The following is a 24,567-nucleotide window of genomic DNA, read 5'->3' as shown; positions in this document are numbered from 1 at the left end:
CCAGTGCTGTAGGGCCACATAAAGGGGAGAAAAGAGGTGGGGGAGAGAGGAGAAGTGGGGCATCTGCCATGGCAGGGAGGTGGCACTCCCCTCCTTCCACCTGTCTCTCCTCATGGAAGGGCCAGGCCTGCCATTCAGCCAAAAGGTTTACTGCCCACCTTGAATACTGGGGAGGTGGGAGGACATATTAGCGAATTTGCAGCACTTGCAAGCGGTCTTCCAATCAGCTTCCAGACCTAATTCAAGATCATGCTGTTAACCTTCAAAGATGAGGACTGGCATATCTTCAAGACCTTTTCTGTGCTCCATATTATATCACTAGATCCTTGAAAGAGGTCAGAAATGACTGCAGCAAGGAGCACATGCATTTCGGTAGTAGCTCCAGAGCTAAGGAACGGATGTATCTCACCAAAGCATACCTTTTTATAATGTTTATAAAGCCTCCCTCATTGGGGACATTTGGAAGCAGAATTCAGATGATTAGGCAATTAATTATGGCTGTTCAATTGCTTTGTTGATAGCTTTAATTTTATTAGATTTTTGTCATTTTAATCTATTTTTCCGAGTTGACTTGAGGGCAAATCAAATTATAAATCAAACTAGCTGAGCCCTCACAGAGCATCTGTGTGCTCTTTGGGGCTGGCGGTTCCCCCTCCCCCGCCTTCTGCCCCAGTCTCTCCTGCCCTCCCTCCCGCCTTCTGCTGCCTCCGTTTCCTCCGCTGCTGCCACCTCCCCCACCGCTGCCACCTCCCCACCTCGGCCGTTGCCGGGCTGCTCTCTTTTGTCCCCGGCTGCCGGCAACACTTTCCTTCCCGGCCAGGCGTGGCTCCGCCTCCCGCCTAGCTGGGCTGCTCTCGGCGGCATGGCTCTACCGCCACCGCCTCCTCCATTTCCTCCTCCCCCCCCCAACTCTGCCTTTCCTCCTTTCTTCCTCCGTTCCCCCAAGTCTGTCGATTCCCGCCTGCCGCCCTTGCTGCCACTCCCTCCCAAGGCTTCCAGACGCAGTTCCCTATGTGGTCAGCCATAAGGGAATTAAATATATAGATTATTGCTCAATTAATTCTGCTGATTAACAGTTTTAATGGTAAGCCACTGTATTACATGGTAAATAATACAATGAGATGGTAACCTGATATCTTCTGACCATCCTTTTATTACTTTTTTTGGGCAAGTGTTTCCAAAAAATGGGGACAACTTGTGAAAAATATATCAATCCACCAATACATAGATTTTTGCCACTCCTAATGGCCATTGTTGACAAATTTAACTCTTAACACCAATAGACAGAAAGCATTAGCTTAGAAAAAGAGGAAGAAGAATGTGGGATATTGTCCAAAGAAGTCTGTTTTGAGTGTGATCGCCACAAGCTCCTTTAAGATTCCAGTTTACAACAGCAGTTTATAATATCATAAAAGAGCAGATAACTCTGGAGTTAAGGACAGAGAGAGAAAAGAGGGAAGAGGATGGACATCCACATTCTTATGAAGGGAGCCAGACGAGCTGAACATATACAAACACACAAAACTAGCTGCTTGAAAACGCAGCAGAATTCAAAACATCCAGACATAGAACGAGAGAAGAAAACCTGGGTCCTGGATGCAAATAAACCTTTTCCTACCATACAGAATATAAGTGTAACTGGATATGCACAGGATGCCAAAGTCATACTTGGTGGCTTGATGCTGGCTGGGGCACTGAAGAAGCAGACGACCCCTTTAAAATTAAATGTCATAGGGTGTCCTGCCACTGCTGATGCACCCCCTCATGCCACTGCTAAGCTCCACTCAGAGTCCAACCCACCACATGGCGAGCATTTGAGGCATCAGTCCAGCAAGGTTTTTCTTTTACTGGGCTGGCTCCTCAAATTTATTCATTCTATCTATCTATCTATTAAATAAATAGATAAATAGAAAGATAGATAAATAAATTTGTACACTGCCCCAAACCGTCTCTGGGCGGTTTACAATAGCATTACAAAAAACTAAAAACAATTTAACGATTTAAAAATAAACCAGAGATTTGCCACCATACATGCGCTTCGGCCAGCTGAGAGGCAGAGCACATAATGGGGTGGACTCCACACAGAGCAGGACAGTGGCACAGGGGGGCAGCAGAGGTGGGACATTTTTACAGATTTTTAAAGGTATAATCTGCTTACACACACACACACACTCCAGCCACCACTGGGAGTCACTATGGCTCTTCACTGGAGCGGGTGGGGCAAACCCCTCAAGTTTTGGTGCCCTGAAGAAGGGGTTCCCAACCTGTGGGTGCTCAAGATGTTGCTGAACTAATTCTGTATGCACAATTCCTTGCTTTGCTGATATTACTGTTACTATCGTTGCTGTTATTATATAATGATTATTCACTATATGAAGCTGGTTATTGGCTGTAATAAAAATTTGACTACAACTCCCATCATCCCCAGCTACCATTTATTGTGGCTGGGGATGATGGGAGTTGTTGTTCAGCAAGCAACATCTGGAGTACCAGAGGTTGGGAACCCCTGCCCTAGGTGACCACCTCAGTCTGTCTCGTGTACAGGCCAGCCGTGACCTTGCCCTTGGAAGAGGAAGGTCCACGTTCACTCTCTGCCAAGTCCCCAAAGCACCAATGTCAGCAGCTTCATTTTCCTCATCCACTTCTGGCAGAGCAGCTTTAAATGGTTCAAGAGAATTGGAAATGTGTACTTTGGCAGTAATATGTTAGCATTACTTTGCAGTAAGACATTTTCCGTTTATCATAATAAACACTTGTTTCACTAGCTTTGACATACAACTCTGCCATAACACGTGGGGCTATGTTATGTTTGACAGTTGCATGTGGCACCTGAGATTTTCACAGAGAAATCACTTATTTGTTAACATTGGTACATGATTCATGAATGCCACATTTTGATTGAAACCTCTTCTGTTTACTGTTCTTTAAGACAGGCTCTGTCATGGTTATGCTGCTAACTTCATACTGTGTCTCTCTTCCAGTGCCTGTTCTTTCTTATATGTTCCATTTATATGCAAAATCTGCCGGTTTAGTATTGTAGTCTCTCGCAAAGTCATGATGGAACTCTTTAAAAACAAACTTCCAGTAATCAGAAGCATTAATACTAAGATCTGGTCATAGCACCAGTCTGAATATCAGCCACAGTTGTACTTACACAATGCTATTCCTGTTTGGGTGTACACATATCTGAAAGTTCATGCTTCAGACCCTTGACACTCTTTAACAAAATCTTCTCTGTACTTTTTTTTTTTAAACAAGATGCACAATTGCTGCTCCAAAGTATTGCTCCAAACTAATCAAAATCAGTTTTTCTCCACATGACAGGGTTGTTTTGTTGTTGTTTTTTGAAACTCATGTTTCAATAAACCCTAATGAATCTCAGCAAGGGAAACATTCCTTATCACAGTTTCCTCCTCCGATAATCAAACATGCATCTATCTGTAGAAACTTCAGTACCATTCAGTGCATTTAAAGGTTATAGGCTTTCTGCTATGAGGCTGTTTCAGAAGCTGAAGAGAAAATTTTCATGTTCCACAGCATTCCACAGGCTCTTCACCCACTCAATAAAATCTGGAATGTTCTTGGGCGTCCTTTTATATGAGCGGTACCTTATGCATTCAAATAAGTACTTCTTTAACTCAAAGACCTTTTCACTGTAGCCCCTGTTGACTGGAGCCATGGGTGGGACTCCATGCCACAGACCTGGGATATACCAGTTGTGCAATTCTGGGTCATAGTCCATGATGTCTGAAAACTTGATATCTCTGTCCATGTTTTCCCTTTTTGCTGCAGCCTGAGTCATTGCATTGAGCTGTTCCAAAAGGCGTTTCCTGTCCCTCATGCTTTTGTCATGAGCAGAGACATCACTGACGTTCTGATGAACAAAGTGGCAGTTGGGTTTTTGCCCAACCATCTCCATCCTGAGGAAGGCATGGGTCACAATTTGCAAGAGGTCCTTAATTTCATTCTCCATGGCCATGTTCACTATTGTGATGTCACTCAGCCCAATCACTAGAGTGGCCAACTCATTGTCAGGTTGATAGCTTTCTTCCAATGTGGTGAATTCAGGGACTTTCAGTCCTTCAGTGTCTATCACCAGGATGAAATCACAGCCAAGCTCCTGAGTCATGGTTTCACCGACATTAAGAAGCGTCATGAAGGCGCCTCGTGTACTTTGGCCACTGCTGACAGCAAACTGCAGGCCAAACATGGTGTTGAGGAGGGTGGACTTCCCAGTGCTCTGCACCCCCAGCACAGTGATCACCACCATTTTGGATCGACCTCCAAGCTGGTTATGGAGTTCAGTCAGAACATCAGTTATCCACTGCAGGGGGATACTGTAAGCATCTCCATCAATCAGCTCTAGAGGAAACCCTTCCAGCAAAAGGTTAGCTGCAATGCTTGGGAAACAGGCAAACTGCCTTTGAGTTTCCGCTAATTTGCCCTCTTTAAGCCTTGAGCATTCAGCCTCATACGTCTGACCCAATTTACGCATGAAGTGCTCAACCTCCAAAGAACAGGAAGATATCTGTCTGTCTGCCTCCAACATCTTCGTGTGATCATCTCGTAAAGTCTTGGATTTTTCTTTGTACTCCGCCCGTAATCTAGAAAGATTCCCCCTAGTGATCTGATTCAGGATTAACCTCATCCATTTTAAGAAGTATTGTTTCTCTGTGCAACTCAAATGTTTTATTGCATCAATGAAATCAACTAAACCAGGGGAGAGGTTACACTCATCCTGCTGTTTACGCAGTTCCAATAATCTTCCATTCAGTTCTGATTTGTACTTTTCTGAAAGTGTGTCTCCTTGTCTTTTCATTCTACACAATTCTTTCTCCACTTTTGTCAGGCTTTTCCAGAGGTTGCCCTGGAGTTTCAACATATCTTTCTTATAAAGTGCTACATCTTTTATGCCCTGTGTAATTTTTTGAGCACATTGGAGGGCATTCTGACATTCTTTGCTGTTTTCATCCACCTGGATTGTAACCTTATGGGCCGTAGCAGCCATCTCTTCTACACTCACTCTCCTGGGATGGGTCTCAGCACTGAATAACCTTCCAACAGTAGTCTGTAGCTTTCCCACAAATTCTGCTTCATTTTTCATGGCAGCTTTTGATAGAATGTGTGATTCGTTGAAATGAAACCCTGGAATCAATTTCTTTAAGACATCTAAACTTTCGTTTAGTTGTCTGTCATCACAGTCTAAGATAAAGTAGCACTGAGTTGAGAATGCTTTCAATGACGACAAGTGGATATATTCTCTCTTCCCAATGGTTTTAGCAAATATAAATACAGCAGAGGAGGCCTCTATTAAGAAGCTAAACTGCACCCAGTGGTGTTCAACATCCCCACGGAGGTTTGCAACTGCAAGTGGCTCAGGGAAAAGATCTGAGCTCTTCTGCCCTCTAGGGAAGTACCAGGCCATCTCTACCAGCCCATCAGCAATTTCTCGAGGGACGTTCCCACTCTCCATGTCTTGGTGGATGAAGAAATTGTGGTGATGTTGGGAGGGACTGAGAAACAAATTGAGGAGTTTGGACTTGGAAAGTCCCAAGTTCCCCATCCGCACAAAGGAAATGGTGGGCATGGAGGTCATCACCAGGCTCTCTTCTCTAAAACCTCTGCTTTCAGCCAGGGAATGGGGCCTCCATCTTTTCACAATGTCTCTCATGGCCCAGAGCATCAGAGTGCACTTGGGAGTCTCCAAGGGAGGCAGAAGCAAAGGCAGAGCAAACTGGCACATGGACATTTTGGAGAAGATCCCCTGTTGGAGGCAACTATCTGAACAAAGCAGAACAGCACAAAGGACGTCAAGGGGGTTCACAGAAATTCTCTCAGCCAACTCGTTAGTAAAAACAATTCCCTCATCAATCATCTTTTCCTTCCCTTTTATTTTTCTTCCTTGGCCATCCAGCGTTGCCTGCTCAAGAGCTGTGTCCCTGGCTGTTATATTCAAAGCAAAGACCCTCCTCAGAAATTGCAAAGGCAAGTCTCCTAATGTATGAAGGGTGCATTCCTTTAGGCTTCCTGAACTTATTTCCAGAACTTCTTTCAGGGAAAGTCCTTTATCTTTTTGCTTCTGTAACTTTAATTTGGAGAGAAAATTCTTCAATGCTTGACTTCTTTCTGTAGAAAGAGACAAAAACAGTAGTAGCAGCAGCAGCACTGGTTTCAGAGTAGTACCACCAGGTTCACTGTGGACCTCATCAGCTGTATTCCCTGTAACTCCCAGCACGCCCAGCTGCAATGGAATTGGGCTGAGAATTATAGGAGTTGTAGTCAACAACATCTGGAAATCCCTGTTACAGGGAGCAATGCTCATCAGGCTCTCTGAGCTTTTCTTCTTTTTTAACTAGCTACTCAAGACTCTGCCTCTTGCTTCTTCCATCACCCATGCTCCTGCACTTTCAGAATAGCCACACTATGTATTGCACTTTATTTATTATGAAATATGCCTGCCATGTTGGGGCACCTGTAATGACTAAGAGCAGCAATTTGGTTCTTCTATGGCAGATCAACAAGTGGGATTGGCCAAATGACAGTTTCACCAAGTAACACTGGTCTAGAACCCTCCATTATAGAAAAGATGCATTTTATTGACTCTCCCTACTAGATTGCAGAATGAAGGATAAAGGATCAGAGGACCCGGACTTGTGTCTCTTTTGAGATGTACAATAACCAAAACTATGCCCATCATGCAAAAGAGAGGAAAAGTTTGCAACTAGGTAACTTAGATTCTGTAATCAAAATAATTATGTTAATTAATAATATAGATAGAGAGATATTGCTTGGCTTTGGAACCATTTTTCATCTCCTGCAATACAGTTTCCAAATAATTTGGAACTTTTAAGTTATATCCCCAAGATATGGGGATGAAAAGGACAAAGGCATGGAGACATATCTCAGCTGTCTTTCACAACCATGAGAGCGAGATGCTTTCATTTTTTAATTAAATCAAGCTGGTATTCTTAAGAACCACTCCAGCAAACATCTTTAATTTCTAGAGAGTTAATGTTATAATAAAAATGTAATGGAGATTATATATTCCTTAAGAGTTCTTTTTGCATTGTGCTACTCTGATAAATATTACTTATCAATTAAAAATAAATATAGTCTCATTGAGCTAATTCATCTAAAAGGAAGTGAAGTAAGTAGGCTGAAAGCTCCTCTGATATATCCATCTCCATCTCCAAAGCTGAGAAAATCTGGTCTGGGTAAAAGCCTGTATGGGGCACTATCTGGCAAAACACTCCTAACTGCTTGTAGGATGGACGCAGTTTGTTATAGAAAGGTTTGGGTAAGTAAACAAGAATTACCTTCGGCAAGGTGTTTCTCCTCTTGTTCTGGTTCTTGCTGAATTTTGTCTTCTTGTTTCAGATCTGAATAGTCTAGAAACAGACACTCACATTTAGTCATCAGTTTAAAAAAAAAAGAACAAGAGTTCAGGTCCTCCTGAGAATTTACTCTTCTAGCCACAATCTTTTTTTTTTTAATTTAAAAGACAGCCTTGTGTGTACATCTCAAATCAAAAGGACTAGATTATTTGAACAACTCTTAAAACTATAGCCTATTTCAGGAGTTTCCAACTGGTGGTACTCCAAATGTTGATGAACTACCCAGCCACAGTAAATTGTGGTTGGGGATGATGGGGATTTTAGTTCAGCAACATCTTGAGTACCATAGGTAAGGATGTGCAGGTCCAAGTTCAAACCAATTGAGCCAGGTTCAAGTCAAACCGGTTCGAAGGTTCTAGCCTCCATTTTAGGTGCTATCTCCATTTTGTGTCCCTTGTGTTGCTTGATTTCATTTGCTGAGACCATGCTTCCCTGATTAGCCAGATGAGTCTGGCTCTCTGGTAGGCTCTGCAGTGGTGCCAGACCTTGAGAACTGGGACCCTATTGGCCAGGGGGGAGAGCAAAGGTGGGGGCTCCAAAAGGAGGAAGTTTCAAATTTTATTTAAAGGCAAGCATCTGGCCTTGCAAAATCACTCTGGCTGCAGTCCTCCTTGGCTTGCTGAGTGCTTCTGTGACTGCAGCTTTGCTGGTGAGAGTCTGCCTGCAGACATGCTGTGTCTTTGTTCCCTTCTGCCTGCCTGTTTTTCTGCCCCGCCCCCCGCTTTAAACCTTTTTCTCCCTGGTGTGACTGTGTGTGTGCGCACATGCATGCATGCTTCTGCTGCTCCCCACCCACAGTGTGTGTCTCTCCCCTCTCCTGCTCCAGGCCCTTTGGCCTGAGGCCTGACTCTGGCCCATTTCCCTAACCCCCAGGCCCCACTGCCCCCCCCACCTTTTTTGTTCCTGTGGTGGCTCTTCCTCCTCCTCTTCCTCTTGCCAAGCTTGTTGCTAGTGCTAGCATGCAGATAAGGGGGAGGGTGGTGGTGTGAGAGAAGCCAGGGCTGCAGTGAGCTTGGGTCAGAGGGCGCTTCAAGAGCACCACTGCTTCTCCCATAGCACCGGTGCCGTGTCAGGCTGGACGTCCGCCAGGATTTTCAGTTGCTTCAAAATGGCACAGATGCAGTTTAGACAGCAGCTCTAATGCTCAGGAAAGGGACTGAGGCTCAGGAACTCATAATGTCTGTATGAGTTCTCTACTTCTCCCCTGCCCCGCAACAGGTTTGCTATAAAGTTAAAATACTACTAATAGACAACATAAAATAAAAAAATTAAAATGCTCTGTAGGATAAACTGAGCATTCAATATATAATGCACAGATAAATATTAGTATCGTTTCAAACAAGGCTTATTTCCCAGGTTAAAATTATGCATAGAGATAATGGGTACAGAAGAAAAGGGAGGAAAAATATGTAAGAAGACCGACAGCTGACTTAGAGTTTCCCCTCCAATTTTGCCAGGACACCTCAAAATTTATGGCAATGATTTCTGAGGCATTTCACCTAGTAATGAAAGTTACTCTCACTTCGAAATGAGTTGATCTGGTTCTATCAGCACCTCTACCCCGGGTAATTTGGATGATGTAAAATTATCCCTTCATGAGATGAACTAGATCAACAATTCCGTCCACCCCAGTGTTGGGACTCTCCTTTCCTTACCAGTCCCAACATCAGAGGAGAGCCTGTTTGCTTGGTGCTTGAGGTTGACAGCATTCAGCACCTGGATGGCCACCTCAACAGCATAATCTTCAGTATAGTACTCGATCAATTTTGCACTGAGGTCCAAGGCGTCCGCATCCTCCAGCTCCCCTCTGGGGATGTTCTTGAAGTTCCACTTCACTGGGAACTCATTGAGTTTGACCTTGAACTTCTTCATCTCCTGCTTTTCCAAGTTCTCCAGGATTCCCTCTAGGTGATCACGGTTGGTCTTCAGTAGTTTGATTGATGCTGCTGGTAAAAGGGGAGGAAGGCATGGTTTATGACCAGCAATGAAATGGTCCTGGCTGCCCTTCCCCACTCAGCTTCCCTGTTGTGAAGGGTGATGTGGCCCAGAGACAACAGAAATTCCAGTTCTGCAAATGTAGGATACAGTCTAATGCAGGCCTTTGGTTGGGGATTATGGGAGTTGAAGTCCAATAACATCTGGAGACCCAACATTGAGAACCCCTGGTCTAATGCATTCAAATAGAGTGAGGGTGGAAGTGGCACGCATTATATAGTCTTTATAATGTAGTCCAGTGCAGGCATGGCCAATCTGAGGCTCTCAGACTACAACTCCCACCATCCCCTGCTGCAAAAATGCAGTTTGAGATTATGGGAGTTGTTGTCCAGCAACAGCTGGAGAGCTTCAGGTTGGCCATCTAGTCAGCCTAGTGGATTTGGGCACAGAGGAAGAGCCTAGTGACACTTTCTCAGTCAGTACCTCTTGCTGCTTCTCTGGTTCCCATAACAGACACATGCTGATCTTCCGGTATCAGCACTTCCTCTGTGACAGAAGAAAAACAAGTTGAGCCTTTTCTTCTGAGATTCTTTTATGCTTTTGCTTCTGCCCTGCAGAGAAAGGCAATCCTGTACCGCTAACACATGAGTTGCCAAACCAATATATACATTCATCTGCTTTACACTGGCATACCCTTTAACAAATGTAATTCAGGGCTACCATTTAAACAAAGGTAATCTTCCCTCAACTCCCACACTCAGTGTTTCAGATCACACACAACTTATTCTTCAGGAGCAATTCTCTCCTCTCTCTGTTTATTATGAGATATTAAAAAAGTCATCACAACAAGTTCTCCTAAGCCATACTGCTTGATTTGCAAGCTAATCTTGACTATATCCAAGAAATATGTTCAAGCTTATAAAAAGCTGCCCTAGGTTTACTCGCCTGCAGCGAGTAAAACATCCAGGTGATTAAGAAGAATCACTTTTGTAAACTAGAAGAGCGTTCAGTTGTTTTCTGTTTTTAGTTCTTTCCAGGTTGTCAAAATGCAACCAACTACTAACGTATGTAAGTATGAGCAAGAAGGCTAGTAAATATTATTTGAGGCTATTAGCTTTGAAAGGCTTTATTACAGTTTATCCATAAAGACATATTATCTCACAGCATTTACCTGGTTCTAGCCAGATATCCCAAACAGAGCAAAGACCATCCTTCTTTTTCAAGCTGAGATACACCCTTTCTTTTTTCCTCAGATAAACTTCCACAAAGGGCAGCAGCTCTCCTGACTTCTGGTAGGAGAACTTGAGTTCCTGAAGAAGAGGAAAGACACCAAATTAGAAAAAGATGTCTCCGATATCTTACCTCCTTTACTCTGAGGTAAAGGAGCACAAGTCAACATCACATGCAACAATTAATCTACAGGCGACCCTTGTCACACTTGATAATTTACTAAAACAATAAAAACTATCATAAATAAAACAATTCAAAAGGTTGTGATAACCAAAGGGGACTCGGAATTCTGCATCAAGAGGATGAGCTTTACTATTCCAACTAAAGAAATCTTAAGGCTACAATTTTATGCAAGAGACTGGGCTGTAACTCAGCTTTGTTGGAGTTCCAGTTAATGGATTAAATCTGAACTATTTCAGTATGAATATAAAAATAGTTGGTTGGGGGTTAATGGTATCCCTTTTGCCAGTAGTCATCATCCCTAGAAGACACCTTCTTTGCTATGTGAAAGAGAAGGACAATAGGGGTGTGCACGGACCGGTCTGGGGCCATCTGGACCGGGCTGGAATTCAGCTGGCCCGGCGGTTCAGTGGTGGGGAGGAGTGTGTCTTTAAGGGTGTGGGGGGGGTAGTACTTCCCCCCACCCACCCCCGCCGGACTTTTCTAAAACGTTCTTGGGGCGGCAGAGTTCCTCCCTGCCACCCCTGCCCCTGTCATTGTCTTCCAAGAAGCCAAAAAAGATGGCGCCACACATGCGCCCGTCGCGGCACACGGTGCCACATACATCATTGTGACGTATGCGGCACACGCCGCAACGGGCACGTGTGGTGCCACTTTCTCCCACAAAAAATGGTTAAAGTGGGCATTGTAGGCCTGATAGTTGGCCACCCATAAGTGGAGAGCCGAGGCCGAGTAAAGCCTCTTCCCAAATGAGTCAGACTTTCTGCCCTCCTTGTCACCCGGCGTCGACTGGCTATGACCCCTGCTCTTCTGTAGAGACACCTCAACGACAAGAGAATTAAGGGTGCGATGATTCTTTAAGGCAGCTTATCCCGTGGTTGCACCCAATAGAAGTTCTACAAACGTCTATTGGGTTGTTAAAGGGTTGCAGGCTTCTTCCAATGACCCCGCATGACCCCCAACAAAGCGGAGTTAATGGGTAAAGTGGCCGGTACCTTGGCCTCCACATCGATGAGGCTGAACAAGGGATCCAGTTCCCCCTTCAACCGGTATCGATATCGGGTTTTCGATTTCTATGGGAGCGGATTCTGAATGCTCCAACTGTGCCGAAGAGGTCATCTTCACGGATGACTTCAACAATAAGGCTTTCGAAGAATGGAGAGCCAAGTCCCACAGGGCTGTGCACAGGCAAGAAGCCCTATTCTTTCACACCTGCTTCGCAAACTGCTCTGGCAATGAAGACAGGTCTTGACAATGTGGGATTCCCCCAGGCACAAAAGACACTCGGTCTGAATATCGGGGGAAAGGATCTTAGATCCGCAATGAACACACTTCTTGAAGTTCGTTGTACCCAGCATAAATGCTGTAGGCTAGCCGGCCACCATGCTCCATCGCAGCCAGGATCGGAGCTCAAGAGGGGAAAACCCGTAAATAACAAAGCTCCAAGAATAAAAATGCTACTAAGCAAAAAGAAAATAAAGGAAGAAATAAGAAGGAAAAGCAGGAAGAAAAAGCAAGAGGATAGATAATAATCCTACTCATTGCCGAGCTGCAGATTCCACAATGTTAACTGAAGCGTGGATGATGAAAGACTGAGGGGATGAGGAGTGGCGCAGCCGCATATAATGGCTGGGGGTGGGATTCCTACCCCAAAGCAAGAGAATTGAGCTTGTTAGGTTCTGACGAGGCCTCTGCACAGGCGCATAGCCCATTTGTGTAAAAGACAGAGACCACATTGAAGAAGTTAAGCAACTTTCTGTTTGGCTACTTTCTGACGACATTAGCTCTAAGTTTCACCTACTTCCTACTTTTCTATACTTGTGTAAGAAATGTGGATTCCAGTAAGCCAGCAGCATCTGGGGACTTTCCTTGACCTGCAGATAGGGTCGCTGTATTCTGGCATATATATCCTATACCATAAAACCCTTAAGCGTGCTGCCCGTGCTGCCCGTGTCTTTTTGGGCCGTTCTGGGCATGCACGGAGCGCATGCCCAGATTGGCCCAAAAAGACACGGGCGGCCATGTTGATCGGCCGGCTAAGGGGAGGCAAGAGGCATGGGTGGCCATGTTGATCGGCCGGCTAAGGGGAGGCAAGAGGCGGCCACGGGAAGGCCAGAGGGGGCGGCGGGTCCGGCCCGGACCCAATGAGAGCAGAGGACAGAGGCGGCAGGTCCGGACCGGCCGCGGGGCCGGTGGAGGAAGCTGGGTGAGACGGCGGCGGGGGAAGGCGGCCGAGGCTGCGGCAGAGCTGCAGCCTCGGCCAGAGAACACGATACGGCCAAACGGACGCGGAAGGGAGACTGGGCCTGCTGGCAGCGTTGGCCGCTGCGGGCCGACTGTGGCCAATGGCGGCAGCGGCCGAGGCGAGAGCACTGGGTCCGGCCCGCTGGCGGCGGCGGCTGCACTCGGCCCAGCCAGAGACCGAGGGAGCAGGAGCAGAAAGGAAGGAAGCTGGGAGGGCAAGAGAGTGAGCATGTGAGTCTTCTCTACTAGCGCCCGTTAATGAAACGGGCTTAAAGCTACTAGTGTATATGTGTGTGTGTGTGTGTGTGTGTGTGTGTGTGTGTGTGTATATATATATATATATATAATGAAAACTGAAATCTGGGTGAATCTGGGTGGGCTAAGCAATCTGGGTGAGATGCTTAAACTGCGGGTGAAACCCAGAATTCCAGGGGGCATGGCAACCCTACCTGCAGACCAGAGGCAAGTTGCAGACCAAGTTGTTTGGTTATATGTCAACAGGCAAACCTGTAATTGGCCACCACAATATAGATGGACCATTTTTTAAAGTTGTCCAGTTATGGATGAGAAGTTTTAAATCCAACTATCAATTGATTAAATGTTGCATTCCTAGCATAAGCACACGCTGAAACATCTTATTTCCTGTAGTGTATTCTGCCAGACATGGGGCAAAGAGCTATGCAGAGCTAGTGTTGCGTGGCGGTTAGAGCACGGGTGGGCAAACCTGGTCCTCCAGCTGTTGTTGGACTACAGCTCCCATCATTCCTCACCACTGGCTATGGTGGCTGGGGGTGATGATGGAGTTGTAGCTGGAGGACCATTTACCCACCCCTGGGTTAGCGTGTGGGACTAGGGCTGGGGACACCCAAGATCAAATCCCTGTTCAACCATAAGACTGACTGGGCCAGTCACTTCTCAGCCTAACATACCTCAGAAGGTTGAGGTGAGGATAAATATAAACCATGTACACTGTTCTGGGCTCCTCACAGGACGAGCAGGATAGGTTGGTAGGTAAAACACTGAAACCCTCCCTGCAGCCTCTGCCCTACTGGTCATCCTGCTTGGCTTGCCCTCTAACCTCAGAGTTTGCTAGTTGCCTTCTTTTATTTCTTATGTACTCCTAGTCCTGCAACTCCAACTAAAACAAGTTGTTCTAGTAAGAACTAATCAGCCTACTTTCCTTTCACTGTCTCTACTACATCTGGACTAAATTTGGTGCAAATCAAGGTCCACAAGTTGGATCTCTTGCGCCTCAAATGTTCATGTGTCTTCCATCTTGGATCGGGGTGGATGTCATCATTACAAACTGCACCACTGAGGTGTCCCTGTGTGTCACTCACTACAGCTGTTCCAAATTTGGTTCAAATCAGTTAGACAGTCCTCAAGTTAGTGCACTTGTGCTTCAAAAGTTTACATGTCCACCATCTTGGATCGGGTTGTGTGACATCACAAACTGCATCATTGGGGCATCCCCATGTGTCCATTCAGCTAGAAGTGTGCACGGTTTTGGTCCGGCCTCATTGGCCAGACCGCCGGACCGGTCTGGAGGTTCGGAGTCCCCCCCGGTCCGGAAGGGGGGGGGACTGTGACTTTAAGCGGGGGGGTGGTAGTACTTACCCACCCCCGCCGCGCTTCCCCCTCCGGCGCTGTTCCTTGTTAAAATCTTCGCGCCACTAGCGCTCGTCTTGCTGAAAGCCTTGCAAGCGACGATGGGGGCAGGGGCGGCAGAGCGGAGCTCTGTCGCCCCAAGAAGATTTTAACAAGGAACAGCGCCGGAGGGGGAAGCGCGGCGGGGGTGGGTAAGTACTACCACCCCCCCGCTTAAAGTCACAGTCCCCCCCCTCCGGACCGGGGGGGACTCCGAACCTTGCACACCCCTGCATTCAGCTGTAGCCAATTTGTTTCATATCGGTTAGACTGTCCAAGTTAGTGCACTTGTGCCTCAGAAGTTTACGTGTCCACCATCTTGAATTGGGGTGGATGACATTGTCACAATCTTCACCTTTGAGGTGTCCCTATGTGTCCCTAGAACTGTAGCAAATTTGGTTCAAATTGGTTAAGCGGTTCACAGGTTAGCTCACTTGCACCTCAAAGGTTTATGCTTCCGCCATCTTGAATGAGGGTGGATGACATCATCACAAACTACACCACTGAGGTGTCCCTGAGTGTCACTCACTACAACTCTATGTAATTTGGTTCAAATCAGTTAGCCAGTCCACAAGTTAGCCCTCTTGCGCCTCAAACATTCATGCGTCCACCATCTTGGATTGGGGTAGATGACATCATACAAACTATGCCATTGAGGCGTCCCTATGTGTCCCTACAGCTGCAGCAAATTTGGTTCAAATTGGTTAGGCAGTTCACAAGTAAGCCCACTTGCGCCTCAAAAGTGTATGCGTCTGCAATCTTGTATCAGTATAGATGACATCACCACAAGCTATGCCACTGAGGAGTCTGTGTGTGTCACTCACTGCAGCTGTACCCAGTTTGGTTCAAATAGGTTAGGCAGTCCATAAAATAGCCCACTTGCGCTTCAAAAGCTGGGGTGAATGACATCATCAGAAACTACACTGTTGAGATGTCCCTACAACTGTACCCAGTTTGGTTCATATTGGTCCAGGCATTGCAAAGTTGATGGGGGTGGGCGGGGGGACACACGGACACGCACAGAATGCCGGGTGATCTCATAAGCCTACTGGAAAGTAAGCTAAAAAGGGTCAAGTTCATAGGAGGGTCTTCTTGTGGCCGTCCCTCTTCTTTGGAAACCCTCCCCCCCCCCAGATTTGTTCAACTACCTACTTATTGGCTTTCAAGGCCCTTCTCAAGACCTCCCTTTTTTGCCAAGCTTTCGCCCTTTAAAAAAATAAATAAATTGCTGTTATTGTTATTGGCATTATTCAGCTCCTAGAGTTTTGGGAGGAGGCGGTATACAATATTTTTAAAATAAATAAATATAACTGCCTTAGTACATATCCAGCTGTTCGGACTCTCCCATCATTCCCCTCTCTTTGAATTTTTTTTTAAAAAATCTTGTCTTATGTGTGCTTATTGGATTTTTTTTTTTTTAATGTTGAGTTGTGAGCCACGCAGACAACAATTTGTTATGGGGTGGCTAACAAAGTTTAGTCGTAGTCGGCCTTACGGTCAGAATTTAGACTGTAAGCTCCTCAGGTCTGAGATATGGCCTTTTTATTGATATTAGTCTGTAAACAGTCAAGTGCATTTTGTATAAATAAAAATTGTCATGTGTCATTGCCACTGTAAAACCTAACCCCTTACCTTTCCTTTTAGAAAGGTCAGAGCCGCTTTTAGTGGGTTCCCATCCACCCACTGAGCAAGTCCATTTTTAGGCAGCTTCAGTGATGCTACTACAGTCACTGGGCATTGCCCACACAGACTTCCAAGGAAACCTCTGCAGCTTTAAGGGGTTAAAACTTGGTTTTTAAAAAAGAATTATTATTTTTTTAGTTTTAGTTTATTGAGTATTAGAAATATAGATTAATTTTACACAGGGTGGTACAGCAAGATACAAAAACATTTGCAATATGTACAGTTGGTATAGATTTTGTTAAACTGATATATCAATCATACTTATATATTCAATCCATCATCTTCTTAACCATTTCAACCAAGATCTTACTTGGATAAATCCTATTTATCTATAATGTATCTATAACTGGCTTCCATACTTGCTTAAATTCATATCTATTTAGCTTCTGTCGCATATTATTACATTAAAATAAAATGAGTTCTTCAAGCATATATTCCCATATTATTTTATACCAGTTGCTGATGTTAAGATTTTCAGTAGTTTTCCAATTACAAGCAACTATTACTTGAGCTGCTGGCATAAGAAACCTTAACAAAACATTGTTATCCTTTTTTTTTTAAATTTCCAGTGAACAAAAGCAGTAGTCCCAATTCAATATTGAGCATTATCAAAACTCTAAATTTAGCTATTTATTTTTTTAAAGAAAATTAAAGCCAAGAACATCAAAATGTTGGGTACTCTGTTTTCAATAGTCCAATGTAATATACACAGGTCTGCCCAAGTGGTTAACTAGCTGGAGATTAACTAAGAAACCTAAACCCATCCTCCACCACCCACAAAACCCACAGCTTATGTATCGTTTCTCAGTAAGATTCTAAAGGTTACAAAGGCATTCAAACAAAGAGGGTTACCGAAACCATTCATCCCAATACTGCAGACACATATTTGAGATGATGCATCTACTGACCTTTGGGTTTATCCGGAGGTCTGCTGAGCTAGATACAACATAGTGAGAGCCAAAATACAAAGGCTCGTCTGTCTGAGGGTGTTTCTGCACAGGTAAGGAATGGTACTTCTCCTCCTCATCTTTAACTGCCTGTTGAAATAGGAGGGGGGTATTTCTGGTCAGAGGACCATACAGAGCAGTGATCTTCACAATTTTTCAAGCCAGGACCACACAAAACCTTGATGTGAGAGCCATTTCCCACTGTGCTGACCTTCACACACTGCTGTGCTTTCCCAAGTGCAGGGAGGGCCCTTTAAGAGAGGCAGAGCCTCTGTGGGTAAAGCACAAGGAAGAGCTACACTTTCCAGAATTCCATGCATGCTTTCCAAGATGGTGCAGGGGCTCAAGGAGGCTCTATTTCCCTTAAAGGAAGCTTGGTGCAGCACCGCATGGTGGGAATGGTAGTCTCTTCATGGTGCTGGGGAATTGTGCAGAGTATTCAGCTTTGGTCAAAGCTTCTTGCTGGCCCAACGAACCACTAGTCAGGGCGGCACACTTAGGGCTCATAGAAGCCACCACTGGCTCCTGGGCCTTAAAGTGAAGAGCACCGACACAGAGGAAAAACACCCAATGCAGAGCAATATTATTTGGATCTGTATCCAGCTGTGAAATCAGGCTCTCAAGATCCTCCAATGCAAACAAACATTGAACAGAAGGCAGGGGAGGCCCTTTCATGAGTTGAGGGGAAACAAGTCACCACAGGTGGCAGATTGCTGGGGCACCAGCAGGGTGGCCCAAGTGCCCCCTGCCACAGGAGCAACTCTTTGGGACCAATGTGAACCTTGCAAACTTTGCAAGGAAGACTTCTCCTCACACTCCAGAAATATGCTCCACAGGGCTGGGGACCCATAGGAGAAGAGTTGGGGAATGCAAGGGACTTGCAGAGGATAGAGATGTGATTGCTTTGGGGGTTGGGTGGTAGGCACCCATGGGTGCCAACTACCACCCCACCCACTTTGGGAGGTTCAAACTGGTTCAAACCAGTTCAAACTCGAAACGAAGGGTTCAAGCAAAACCCAAACTGAACCTCCCCCTCCCAGTTTGAATTCGAACCGAACTGGGCAAACTGGCTTTGTGCACATCCCTAGCAGAGGAAAGGGGGAATCTGCAAAATTCATTCCTCCCCCGTTCCTTTGGCTAACAAAGCTACTTCTCTCCACATGAATACTAGTTGGGATCCAACTCATTGTGCTGACAATCTCAGCATTGATAAGATCGTCCAATAATCTCAGCATTGATGGTAGTTAACATTCACTGGCATATGTCTGAAAAGTAAAAAATATATTTCTAGACATTCAATCAATGCAGTTGGGATTGTGAGCATTTATCACATTTCGTACATTCACTGTACCATGTAATCTCCCTGAAAGGCTTATAAATATCAGTTCTCAAGGAAACCCATCCCTGCTTGCCCTAGCCTGCATTGTCTCTCCTGTTGTTCTGCAGGGGATTCTTTCTGCAGCTTCAGAATCAGCTGATCAATTCCAGCTTACCTGTATATAGTAAGAGTCGTTGGGAATCACATAGAGGTGAAGGATTGTGGGTCTATTCCTCTGATAAAGCTGCACCACAGAATGGATAGGGATGAAATTAAATAGATTGCAGATGCATTTATATATCGCGCCCAGCAGAGAGAATTTTGGATTCTCCAACACAACATGAAACGGGCTCACCCGCGATGGTGTCTCCAGGATCATTACTCCATCAATAAAATGAGCAATTTTCATCTGAGACATGTCTACCTTTGCCTCTGCAAACAGATTATTAAGAAACAAGTGTTTTCATCTATTACCTTTGTTATTATACTCTCAAGGAGGGAGCAAATTTCATGCCTAGGAAAGGGAAGAAGGGCTAGTGAGATTAGGGTTGGGGCGCCCCTTTTATGAGGCAATGTGAGGCAGTAGCCTCAGGAAGCAAATTACTGGGCACAAGCAAGGGGAAAAGATGCCCTCCTGCCCCCTCTTTTGAACAAAGAGGAGAAAGAGGGGGAGGAAGGTTCACCCAAGGGGGTGCCAACATTTGGCACCTGCTTCAGTCTTTAGTTGCCACTGATTAGGGTGACCCAGAAATCAGGATTTTGCCTGCTGAGGCAAAGCCACAATGAAAGGGGTCTAATCTAATAAGGAGGGATGAAAAGATGGCATCCAGATTCCTAGGTCATTTGTTCTAAGCAACAACTCAAGTGATTTAATATTCTCCCAATACTGTTTGCAATCTCAGTTGTAGTGACTAAGGGTTTCATAATGATCATGATTGGCTGAGCAACCATGACGTCACAGAGAAGCCAAATGGGCAGACAGGACTCTGGTAGCCATTAACGGAGCTGTCTGGATCCTGCAGATGGGTGTGGCAAGCAGGACCCTAAGAAAAGAGATAGAAAAAAGGAGAGGCCCAGGGAAGGAGGAGGCTGAGGCCTGAGAAAGCAAGAGGCCTTGCTTAAAACTTCCCTACCTTTGAGACACATAATGAGAGGGAGGTGAACAGCGGCCACCTCTCCTGCAGCATCTGCCTGGATGTCAAACAATGGGCCAGCCATCATCCAGTCCTGCATCTCGACCTTGTTCAGGTGCTCATTCCAGGGGCAATATGTGTATTTGACAGTCCCTGCTGTCCTCATCTCAAACTTGAATTTGGTTACTGAGCAACGGACGTTGCCTGCCTTGGGGAGGTGGATGCTGCATGTCACAGAGAGAGAAGAGAGGAAAACACCCACAACTGGTTTCTCAGAGAGAGTCAAAACTCCGATTTTTGTTAACACACAGTGGCAGCAAAGGGAAGTGGTTCTCCGAAAACTGCACGAGTTAGCAAAATACAGACTAACTGGGAAAGTTTCTTACAAAACAGGCCAGACAACATTGATTAGCGACTATGCTCAAGAATGCAGCATTAGTTGACTGACTCTGGGGAGGAGAGCTGGTCTTGTAGTAGCAAGCATTAATTGTCCCCTTTGCTAATCAGGATCTGCCCTGGTTTACATTTGAATGGGAGACATGTGTGAACACTGTAGGATATTGCCCTTAGAGGATGGGGCCACTCTGTGATAAGGTCCCAGGTTCCTTCCCTGGCAATCTCCCAAATAGGGTTGGGAGAGAGTCCTGCCTGAGAACTTGGAGAAGCCGCTGCCAGTCTGGGTAGACAACTCTGTTGCCTGATTTGGCTTTTTTAAAGCCAAATTTTGGGTTACTGGACAATACCGATGGACCAATACTAGATGGACCAATGGTCTGACTCGGTAGAAGGCAGCTTCCTATGTTCCTAAAACTCACAACTTAGCATGAAATACTTGTCGGTCTAACTTTTCTTAAGAGCTATGTTCAAGCATTGTGAAGCATGAATCTTAAGACACATGCCAGTAAGAAGAGGCCCCCAAAGCAGGACTAATTCTCAAGTTAACAGATGCTTTAGAGCAGGGGTGGGCAAACTTGGCTCTCCATCAGTTGTTGAACTACAACTCCTATCATCCCTCACCACAATACACTGTGGCTGGGGATGATGCAAGTTGTCATTCAATGCCACTGAAAAGCCAAGGTTGCCCACTCCTGCTTTGGAGACTTGTTAACATGTCTGCACAATAAATATTAACCGAATGCATTTGGAAGAGAGTGGAATGAGAGATGAGGCCCACTTTAGCTATGCTTCGGGCTCAAAGAGGAGAGAGTGGCCCAAATGCTCCATGGTAGGTACTCTGGATCCTCACCTGTACATCTTCTGCTTTCCACTAACATCTGGAACAACATCTGGTTGTACTTCTGGAAAATCCTGGAAAACAGGAGATTGCATTAAAGCAGATCCTACAGTGGTGGGGTTAGGATACTTAGGTTTGGTAACCAGGATCTTTGCAGATCTAAGGCAGAGTTAAATGTGTTGGCTGACATGTTATGCAGCAAAACTCTAGTGTCTCTCATTAGCCAGTGCTGCTGCTCATGTCTAGTCAAGTCCCAGTGGTGTCACACAAAAGCACTCTTGGAAACCATGTAAATAGTGCAGCACAAATGCAGCCATGCTGATTTAAATGTTTGCATAAGCTTTTGCACAACACCACTGGGGCTCAATTCAATGTGCACAGCAGCACTGACCAATGGGGAATGCCGAAGCATGTCTGCACAAAATGGCAGACTATCTAAGACCCATAAACACAATGTCCAGTTGCATCACACACCTGCAGTCAGTGAGGTCCTCAACTTAGGAACATAGGAACATAGGAAACTGCCTTATACTGAGTCAGACCGTTGGTCTATCTAGCTCAGTATTGTCTTCACAGACTGGCAGTGGCTTCTCCAAGGTTGCAGGCAGGAATCTCTCTCAGCCCTATCTTGGAGATGCTGCCAGGGAGGGAACTTGGAACCTTCTGCTCTTCCCAGAGTGGCTTCATCCCCTGAGGGGAATATCTTACAGTGTTCACACATCAAGTCTCCCATTCATATGCAACCAGGGCAGACCCTGCTTAGCAATGGGGACAAGTCATGCTTGCTACCACAAGACCAGCTCTCCTCTCCAAACTTCTACCATGCTATAGAAGTAGATACTTGGGACACATTATACGAAAACCCAGCTCCCTTGAGAAGTCCATAATGCTGGGAAATGTTGCAGGAAAGAGAAGAAGAGGATGGCCAGCAGCAAGGTGGATGGACTCTATTATGACAGCAGTGAATGCACCACTGTGAGACCTTAAAGGCCAAGTTGAAGACAGATCATCCTGGAGAGAATCTATCTATGTGGTCACTAAGAGCTGACACCAACTTGAATGCACTTAATCAACCAATCAACTGAAGTGAAGAGGGCTGCACTCCAGTCTCCCCTCCTGCTCAGTCTTTCCCCATCTCCTTTTACCTGGTGGTGGTGGTGACAGCAGCTCTTACTATTCATCCCAGTTCGTGTTTTCAAAAGGCAGAGGGTGGAGAAGAGAGTGGCAGGAAGCTATTGAAAGACATTTCCTAACACTGTGCCACCCTCTGGCTTGTGGGACGAGGGGGAGGGAGGAAGAGGGGGAAAATATTTCACCATTGGGTGAGGGAGGGGTGCTGGCTGACAGAAGCAGCACACAAGCAGTCTACTGCCTCTGTCAACTGATCTCATTTCTGCTTTAACCTACAAGGCCTGAGATCCCAAGTGGAAAAGAAGGTCCAAGATTGCTGGTTATGACCTCTTCCCAGTCTATTAGGTTGCATTCTTAAATGAAGGATACATGAACAACAACGAAAAGGCCCATACCTCCTCTTTCTCACACAAGTAGCATTTATTCTCTGCAAGGGGATCAGGTATCATGCCTTCTTTGCTGCTTTTCCTTCCTGCCTCAGAAGGAGAAATAAGATTTTAGCTGAACAGTAGTAAAGAATCAGCATATCACCTTTGAGCAGGTAACATATGCCTGATCTCTTCAGAATCGAGCACTAACTATAATCTCCAATTAGCTCTTGGGCAAAAAGAGCTAATAATAACTTCTCATAGTGTGCCAGCTTCTGTACTCGTGGTTTCCAAGTCTAGACGGAATTGTTTTCAGCGAAGGCACAGGCACTAGCCAATAAGTACTCTGACAGTGCGAAACAACCACATTCGTCAACTCACCCTCAAGCTCTTTGATCAGGTGTTCGTTTGTTTCCCTCAGTGCCTGGTAGAGACGGTCTTTCCACTCCCCGTTCCACCCTGGCACCACATTGTAGAGAGTCTCCATTTTTTCCTTGTCCGTGGGCTTACTTAAGATCTCCACATACAAACGATGGCAGATTGTGACTTGTAGTAGTTGTTTTCCAACCTTCTTGGCCCCAGTGCCTCTCTGGGTTAATTCTTTCTTGTGCCTCTCAACAAAGTGTCCCTCTGAGAAAGAAGAGATGTCAGAAACATGAGTCTTGCTTAAAGGAGAACTGGTCTTGTGGTATAAGTATGAACTGGCCCCTTTGCTAAGTAAGGTCTGCCTTGGTTTGCATTTGGATGGAAGACTACATCCCCTACTTAAGGGATGGGGGCATAGCTCAGCGGAAGAGCATCAGTGCAGAAGGTCCCAGGTTCACTCCTTGGCATCTTCAGGTAGGGCTGGGAGAAACTCCTACCTGTAACCTAGGAGAGCCACTACTGGTCAGTGTAGACAGTACTGAGCTAGATAGGCCAATGGTCTGACTCTATGCAAGGCACATTCCTATGTTCCTATGTCTAGAACATAACCACCCTGCTGGATCAGACCCAAAATCCATTTAATTCAGCTTTCTGTTTTGCACAGTAGCCAACCAGCAGCCTCTGAAAGGCCCACAAGCATGAGATTGACAATTCTCTCCTCATGACTGTTGCCTCTAAACCGGAAGGTAGCCTGGAGGTAGTTGAACCTAGAGATAGCCTAGGGCAGGGGGCCGCCAGTGCTTCTTTCTCTTGCTGGAGGTACACGTTGCCGACACCAAGGGCCCCCATCTTGTGCCCCCCTCTCTCTCTTGCACTCCCCATCCTGTATTATATTTACACTCTGCTTTTCTGGGAACCATTCAAAGCAGCTTACAAGTACTGAATAAAACTAAACACAATAAAAAGAGATAAACATACAAGGAAAAACTCTACATGACACAAAATTGAGAGCGTTCAGGGTGGCAGCCTCAAGAGCACAGCGGGCAGTTACGTGGTGTGCAAGTGGCTCATTCTAGCAAACAACCTTCACCCATCAACCTTTCAGCTCGTCAGAGCTAACATGGGTCATTCTCTCCAATCAAAATGAGAGCATAAAGGGAAAGCAGGCAATCAGTATACAAGTAGCTGGGCACTGCCCACATGAAGCCTGAGCTTCAATACAGGCCCATCCTGCAGAGGAAGAGGACTGTTGCTGAAAGACCCAGAAGAAGTGTGGAGACTAATTTGTAAGCAAGGAAGATATGTGAGGTTGCAGAACGTATTTCCTGCTTACAGAGTGCTGAAGTTAAGGTGAACACCTTAAGTTACGATGCATTAATATCAGAACAAATATTTACTTACTCCTTTTTAAACAAAAATTCTCAAATGGTTTACACAGCAGAAGAAAACAGAAGATGGTTCACCATTCCAGAGCAGTCTAAAACACCACACCACACCAGCAACAACAGAGATGCTGTGCTGGGCTGAATACAGACATTTTAAGAGAGGTGCCTTTTAACCATTTAGCAAGAGTATTTCCAGCCTTTTTGGTGCATGAGTGGATTTCTGGATGCCTTAACTTTAAAAGGAAGGGAGGAGGTTAATCCTAAAAATAGCTCTCTTGTAGATCTGGGCTTGTCTGCTTGTCAAGGAATAGTAGACCCACAAAAGGAGAGTGGTGATAGGAACAAATCCCAATATAAAATATATATTGACTC

General features: G+C 45.5%; 1 protein-coding gene and 1 long non-coding RNA gene across 2 annotated transcripts in view; one reads left to right on the top strand and one right to left on the bottom strand.

Moving 5' to 3' along the window:
* Positions 1 to 1,130: 1,130 nt before the first annotated feature.
* The window catches only part of LOC128330664 (uncharacterized), a 43,082-nt gene continuing 19,645 nt past the window's right edge, over positions 1,131 to 24,567 (bottom strand). Inside the window, 11 exon segments of the mRNA XM_053263831.1 lie at positions 1,131 to 6,126; positions 7,317 to 7,388; positions 9,050 to 9,340; positions 9,813 to 9,875; positions 10,501 to 10,639; positions 17,222 to 17,350; positions 18,754 to 19,010; positions 19,712 to 19,935; positions 20,958 to 21,019; positions 22,472 to 22,548; positions 22,826 to 23,074. Of these exon segments, the coding sequence (XP_053119806.1) occupies positions 3,476 to 6,126; positions 7,317 to 7,388; positions 9,050 to 9,340; positions 9,813 to 9,875; positions 10,501 to 10,639; positions 17,222 to 17,350; positions 18,754 to 19,010; positions 19,712 to 19,935; positions 20,958 to 21,019; positions 22,472 to 22,548; positions 22,826 to 23,074 (4,214 nt within the window). The 3' untranslated portion in view covers positions 1,131 to 3,475.
* On the top strand, positions 7,894 to 18,991 carry LOC128330665 (uncharacterized). The gene is made up of 3 exons (XR_008310199.1): positions 7,894 to 8,043; positions 10,583 to 10,706; positions 18,707 to 18,991. It is a non-coding gene; the product is annotated as an uncharacterized LOC128330665 (long non-coding RNA).

This window comes from Hemicordylus capensis, chromosome 6 (assembly GCF_027244095.1).
Source record: "Hemicordylus capensis ecotype Gifberg chromosome 6, rHemCap1.1.pri, whole genome shotgun sequence".
NCBI lineage: Eukaryota > Metazoa > Chordata > Lepidosauria > Squamata > Cordylidae > Hemicordylus > Hemicordylus capensis.
This window is presented reverse-complemented; position numbering and strand designations above follow the sequence as displayed.